Raw genomic sequence first — 7,500 nt, forward strand, 5'->3', positions numbered from 1 at the left:
TTACGAAAGAAAAAGGTCACGAGATTACGTTTGCAAGGGTCCAGCCTATTAACAGATTTTATATTCTCAGGAAGGGAGTTCCAGCATTTCAGCGCAACGTGAGCAAAAGAGCGTTCACCATAAAAAAAAAAAAAAACAGTTCTTGGGCGAGAAGGTAGCTCCAGGATAGAGCGACTTGAGGAACGAAGATTCCCAGCAAGGACGACGAACATTTACAAGCGACGGAATGTAATCCGGTGAACAGACATGAAGTGATTTCCAGACAAGAAGAATTATCTTAAACTGTATTTGCGCTTCCACCCGTAGCTAGTGCAAGTCCCTAGAGAGGGGGTTTATGTGTGATTTGTACTATGTAATTTTGGCCTTAGGAAGTCCGCATAGAAGGCTATTACAATAATCCATCTGTGAAATAACCATTGCATTAGTTAGCCGTTTTAGTGTATCACCGGGAAGGTACTTTCTCGTGCGACTTATCGTACAAATAGACTGAAAAGCCTTCTTGCAGATATCATTAACATGACAAGAAAAAGTGCAACTACGATCTATATGATAACACCAAGATTCCGCACCTTCTGTTTAGGTACTACAATAACATTAGCTAGTCTCAACAAATTCCCTAACGGAGGATTCCTCACAAAACGAGACGTTAAGTGAATAACATCAGTCTTTCCTAAATTAGTTTGTAGTTTGTTCTGAATATTCCAATTGAAAACAACGCTAATACAAACAGAAAATCAAGTGCCACATTTTGAGATGACGGTTTAACTGATATATATAGTTTAGTGTCATCAGCATAGAACATCGATTTTAGATTGAAACTAATAATAATAATAATAATAATAATAATAATAACAACAATTTATATAGCGCTATTCAGCTACTATTTCATAGCGCTTTACAATGATCAGATTAACATAAAACTAAAAAGCTAAAAAATATAATACAATACAGAGATAAATAGTTACAGAGCTTATATATACAATGTACATTATACAAAAAAAATTAAATAAAGAAAATAAAAACAAAAACATCTTGAAGAGGAGCTATGAAAAGCGTGAAATGCAACTGGCCAACAATCGAGCCTTGAGGTACACCATAAATCAGATTTATTGGGGATGATATAATTCCATTAACAGAAACTGTCTGAGATCTACCACGCAGATAGGAGGAGAACCAGCTTAAGACGATATCATCAAAGGCAAAATATCAGTGCAAACGGGATGACAACAAACGTGGCAGACAGATCCAAGAGAACCAAAACAACATCGTTACGAGAATCAAGTGCTTTAAAATATCGTTCGCGACCCCTACGTCGCGACAGTACGTCCAAATTGTGCTTTACTTCTGAAGTAGGAATTGGGTCGACACTAGAGGTCTTGCTAGATAATAACATCACGATATCATTCACAGAAGTGTCCAAGGGAGTCTGAAATTTATGAAAACTACAAGACAGCCGCCTCTCCTCAGTCGTGAAAGTTGAGGTAGTAGGAGTAGGAAGGCCAGCATAACTATCATTAACCTTGTTAATAAAAAATCATTGAAGTCTTCAACCAATTGGTGCAAAGACTCATGGGTAGGCAGGGTAATGTTCTTAACTTTAAACATCCTGTCAATAGTACCAAATTGCTGATTACGGTCTGTGTTTTCAATTATCGTTCGATAGAAGTTGGACTTCTGCCTCTCCAAAAGAGAATTATACCTTACACATTAACCACCATATAACTTAATGTCTATTGTAAGACCGGATTTTTGATATTTCCATTCAAGGACACGCTTCTCGCGCTTTTCAGCGCGAATCTCGTCATTGAACCATATTGCGCATGGACGATGTTTTACTCTCCTAGCTTAAACTGCAGCGTGGTCGTCATAAATCTGTTCAGGGTGGTTAACAAGATGCACTCATGCAAGTTCATATTGAGCACGTTGAGGATATAGATATGACGACAGTTAACATACGAAAGCCTGAAATTTTCAGACTTTCCTTTCCTACTGCAAGACTGACGTTAATTAATAACTGTGACGATCAGCATCTTAACTTAAAACTTATAACCCTGGGGAGAAAAAAACGGATTTTTTGTAGTATTAGTTCTGCTCCTCTTTCAAATTGAAAAAGCTTGTCTCACTACTAAAGGGAATAACATTCTCGATCAAGCCTTTTCATCTCTATCTGTTGGGCTATCAGATTATTCTAGGGTCCTCCTACAACCATCAAACACCAAACCTGGCTGCTTACCATCTACCTAGGCACAGAAACGTGATTGCAAGGTAACCAACAAACTTGCCTTTTTTTTTTAGGCTTAAAGCTGTCAACTGAACACCATTATACCACGCTAAATTATGTGAAGACCAAAACAGTATGTTCCACTCGACAATCACTACCGCCAGCGATTCTTGCTTACCTGTGCGCTCCGTAAAGCTGCATCCCACTGACAAGCCTTGGATGACCGCGGAAATCAAAGACGCAATAAAGAAACGCAATCACGCTTGGACAAAAGGAAATACCCCTCAGTATAATATGTATCGCAATATTATACTCTGCAAAAAGGCTCGTGCTACCTTCTACAAAAACAGTATCAAAAATATGCAAGAAACTAGCCCTAAGTTTGGTGGGATAACATCAAACTTTTGTCTAGACTATCCAAGCCCGTAACTCAGACCAGTATTAGCGCAGATGGAGTTACTCTAAAAGACAGTGACCTTGCGGAGGCGTTAAACGATTGTTTCAACAATGTCGTCTGTGATATAGAGCCTCTGGATTTCAACCCACTCCCGGTGGAACATTCTACCGATTACGTCGTAATTCTTGAGTCTGTTGAGAAAGCATTACTATCGATTCAAGAGCGTAAAGCAAAGAGCCCGGACGACATACCTTGTTGGATACTTAAGAATTTTGCATCAATCATCCACCGCCCTATTTGTTCCATCTTCAACTCATCGATTAATCAAGGCCAAGTCCCTCTACTCTGGAAATGTGCCAATGTCATACCTATAAATAAGGTTCCTCGGCCGACCTCTATCAGTACCGACTTTCGGCCAATATCATTAACTTCTGACCTGAGCAAAATTCTTGAGGGCTTTGTCTTCGAGTGGTTTGCAGCTATTATAATGCCTCAGGTACTAGATCCTTTACCAATTTGGCTGTGTTAACAAGTCGTCAACAACCCATGCCCTAGTTCTCCTTATCTATCAATGGCTGAACGCAATAGAAACTCTACGGACCATGCTTAGATCTTGCCTAATTGACTTTTCCAAAGCTTTCGACCGTATCGACCATAACTTTTTACTACAGAAGCTGCAAGAACTCAACGTTCCTCGACTACTTCTCAATTGGTGCGCTGATTTCCCTCACAACCGTAAACAACGCGTACTCCTTAATAACTTTTCATCGCCTTTGAACCATGTACATGGTGCTGTCCCCGGCACAAGGCAATAAAGTTGGCCCACTTTTTCGTTATGGTAAACGATCTAAGAACTGATCTACCGTTATATAAATATGTTGATGATTGTACGATCTACGAAGTTTTATGTTTATCTTCATTTCAATCACCAGCTCTCCAAGGCGAGTTGAATAACCGAATGGGCAGAGTCCAATTACATGAAGATCAGCGTTATTAAATCTAAGGAATTTTCCACTTCATTCCTAAAGAATGATCAAATTCCTAACCATTGTCTAACAGTAGACGGCCGTCAACTAGACTGTGTTGCGTCTTCTAAATACTTTGGAGTGAATGTGTCTTCTGACCTTAAATGATCGACTCATATAGATGATATTTGTTCACGACTCTATGCCCTGAGAACTCTTGATCCCAGTGGTGTACAACCTCAAGATTGACGATCTGCTTTCTGTTATTTTATCAGACCTTTATTAGAATACGCTTGCCCCGTTTGGCATTCATTGACATGTAAGTAGAAAGATCAGTTGGAAGTCATCCAGCGTCGGGCGCTTCGTATTGTGCATCCCGCAGTTGTAATACAAAGAAGCACTTGAAGTCCTGAACCTGACTACACTCTGGGAAAGACGCGAACACCTGTGCATGAAATTTTACAAAATTGTAACCCATCCTGATAGTAAACCATATAGCCTTTGGCCAAGACCTACGATCAAAAACTATTTCGTTAAAAACCCTAGAAGACTTCCACTTTTAAAATGTAGAACTAAAAGATTCCAAACAAGCTTCATACCAAGCTCGATAAAGAAATGGGATTGAACTGAACTGCAACCAAGATTGACTAATATTTTATAAAATAATGTACATATTTAAATTTTTGTCATTTCACATTTGTAATTGTAACATTGAGTTTTTCAATTCCCTTTGGAATTGCAATTCGAATGATTTAATAAAGTTATTTTTAAATAGACTTGAAACTGGCTGGAATCGCCTTAAACTCTTGTTTACCAAGATGGCGAACAAAAGCCTGAGGAAATTCTTGTCGTGTTAGAAAACCAGGGACAAGACAAAATTGCAGGGCCCAGTTTCTCAAAGTCCCGCAACTTTTCGGGCCTTTTCGGGTATCACAAATTCCTCTGTATCCATAGAAGGCAGAGGTTTTCAGTCATTAAACTTCGCAATCGTTTTGCCCTTAGCTATCTTGAAAACACGTGAAAAGACCAGCTTTACAAAACAAGGGTATAAATGGCTTTTCGAGTCCGAAACGTTTTCAGGACTTTCGAGAAACAGACCCCAACCTGGCCCAAGCACAACAGCAAAATGAAAATTATTCTAAAAGAACGCTCTCACTTTAAAACTTACTCTGAGAAGTGCCTGACTTCAAAGGTGATGATATCTTCATCAAATGTGGGAGGTGTCTCAAGTTTGTCTGTTATTTCAATCCACTCTTGTTTTTCAGAGCTTGATTCTTTGAAGAGGACTCGAACACGGACTATTGACATAACGGTGTCTCTTCTCCTGTAACGTTCTCCCAATGACAATGGAAGCTGGATGGTTACAGGCTTCAGAAAGTCACCTGCTCTTGGACTCGATATTCGCAATATCGGTCCTGGAAAAATTTGCTTCTTCTTGAACAATTTTTGGGAAACTTCTTGAAGCTAGGGAAAATGGGAAATGTTTATACAGCAACTTTTAATGAAAAGGAGAATGCTTTTTCGACATTGCTTTTGTTTTAACGCTCGCAAGAGATACAAATGAAAGAGAAGGGAAGGCGAACATGGCCTGCTCGAGTGCCTTGTAATTACAAGTATCTTTTGTTGAAATACATTCGACTTAATTGAAATAATCTCAACAACCAAAACCTAAAATATGTGTTCCAAATTGAGTATTTTTGAATTTAAAGTTCCACTATTAACGCACCCAGTTAGTCCAATCAAATTTTTGTATTAACCTGAATAATGCTTGGAGTTTCCTTTCATTGATAGGCTTAACGTTTACTTTCGATTCCTCTAGAATAACAAATTTCGATTGAAACATGAATAATGGAAACGTGTGACAGGCTAACCTTGACAATGACTTCAACTGATTCGTCTTGTGGAACGGCATTTTGCGGAAAAGATATTCTCGCAAGTGGAAATTCGGGCCACACCAGTTCGCTTTCCTGACTTGTGATGGTATGTTTATACGATCTTAGACGACAGACCACTACGAATGTTGAACACTGTGTTATCTTACTGATAGCAACAGGAAAGAAGAAGTCTGAAACATCAGCAGTGTCAGTGTGGTCTTCCTTAATGTCTGGAAAAAAAGTTCTAGTTGTTGATTTGTGGTCACCACAGAGAATGGAGACCTGTTCCACTGAGCGGTAGTGAGCACATTTCCTCTCCAGTTACATTGCTCAAACTGGCCTGGGTTGTTCAAAATGTGAACAATGCTACCAGTACTGGCCCCAGATGTTCGAAGGGTGGATAGCGCTATCCACTGGATAACTCAATTGGTTTTGTTAGTGTTTATCCGCTGGATAGTGATTTATCCGGTGGATAGCGTTATCCACCTTTTAAACAACTGAGGCCTGGATACCTGAATTGGTTTTGATATGAGTCATCAGCGGGATGGTGGTTCTTTTCCCTCATTTTATCGTAGCAGTGGCAGTGATAGTGGCAGCGGCAGTGGCAATGGCAATGGCAGTGGCAGTGGCAGTAATAGTGGCTGTGGCAACGATAGTGGTAGAGATAGTGGCAGTGGCAGTGGCAGTGTCAGCGGTGGTGACAGAGGATGTGGCAGTTACAGTGGTAGCACGAGTGCCAGTAATAGTGGCTGTGGCAGTGATAGTGGTAGTGGCAATGGCAGTGGCAGTGGCAGTGGCAGTGATAGCACGAGTGGCAGTAATAGTAGCAGTGGCAGTGGCAGTGGCAGTGATATCATATCATATCATATATCTTTATTTACCCTCGGATTTTTAGAGTAGCTTGGTGTAGCTAATATTTCCGAGCATTTACGCTCCCAACCATGATACACCACAGCAGACAGACCACAACACCCGGAACTACATACCCTACTCTTTACAACAAGTGTACGGGTTCTTTTACGTCCCACAGGATTATGAACATTGAAGGGTTGGGAGACGGGACCTCCGGCTTATCCATTTGCCGATGTAATTACAAAGGCAGCACTTTTTCCTCAGTTATTTAAAGACCCTGAGAGTTGGTCTGGCCGGAGTTGAACTCACGACCCCCCGCGTGACAGCCCGGTGCTCAACCAACTGAGCCACCGGTGCGTGGTAGTAATAGTGACAGTGGCAGTGGCAGTGGTAGTGGTGGTGGCAGTGGCAGTAGAAGTTTTTTTTTTTTCTACAATCAAGCTACATTTACATGGAAGAAGTTCTAAGCAAAATTTATACTGTGAAAGTAAAACACATTGTCCATTTTAAGCCAAGAGTAGCATCGGCCTTCTGCTGCTACTTGGGTCATGTTACAAAACCCACTTTATTAAAATGCCAAAAAAATAATAGCAAATAATTGAACTAAATTCTCACCTTCTAGTGTCCGCAAGTCCTCCGTTTCAACAATATCGTCCCACTCATTAGTTTCAGAATTGATCAAAGTTTTAATCACCACTTCGTAACCCTTAAGACTTGAAGCACAGTGTGGAATAACTATTGTGACAGCTTTATTGAAATGTAGAATCCCCGGACTATCCATTGCTGATAGCTCAATGACATCGCTAACGATGGCTTCATGGTGAAAGAGAGGCGGGCAACGAGCACCAGGATTCCATCTGAGAAGGGTCAATATTCTGTCTTCAGGCACTGCGTCTCGAGGGAAGATTACCTGTAAGGCAAATTGCTTGAGGTCCCACCGTCTCCCTTCTTTGACAACGTTTCCTCTAAAAAATGTCAAACAAAAAAGTTGGCCCACTATGCCCACGTACCCACCTAGTACCTAGTATCTAGTACCTAGTACGTAGTCTTCTTCGCATCCGTTTTTTTGGATATCACGCAACGCTCCCCGCAAAGAACCTTGGTGAGGCGAGCGTTGCATGCCGCCCAAGGAGACTAACCCATACGAAGAGAACCTAACTCGTTAGTCGGCCTTTTGTGTGGGAGATTGGC

At 40.7% G+C, this 7,500-nt stretch overlaps 1 protein-coding gene across 3 annotated transcripts in view; it reads right to left on the reverse strand.

Annotated features, from left to right (window-relative positions):
* The window catches only part of LOC138003582 (uncharacterized), a 75,697-nt gene that overhangs the window by 20,285 nt on the left and 47,912 nt on the right, over window positions 1-7,500 (reverse strand). For 2 of the 3 annotated variants that reach the window (XM_068849708.1, XM_068849707.1), the window contains 3 exons: window positions 6,925-7,274; window positions 5,455-5,687; window positions 4,752-5,047 (listed from right to left, as the gene is read on the reverse strand). In XM_068849708.1, the coding sequence (XP_068705809.1) occupies window positions 4,752-5,047; window positions 5,455-5,687; window positions 6,925-7,274 (879 nt within the window). Of the gene's footprint in view, window positions 1-4,751; window positions 5,048-5,454; window positions 5,688-6,924; window positions 7,275-7,500 lie in introns of those variants that run through there. The other variant, XM_068849709.1, reaches the window with a different exon arrangement.

Source organism: Montipora foliosa, chromosome 5 (assembly GCF_036669935.1).
Source record: "Montipora foliosa isolate CH-2021 chromosome 5, ASM3666993v2, whole genome shotgun sequence".
In the NCBI taxonomy this organism is placed as follows: Eukaryota; Metazoa; Cnidaria; class Anthozoa; order Scleractinia; family Acroporidae; genus Montipora; species Montipora foliosa.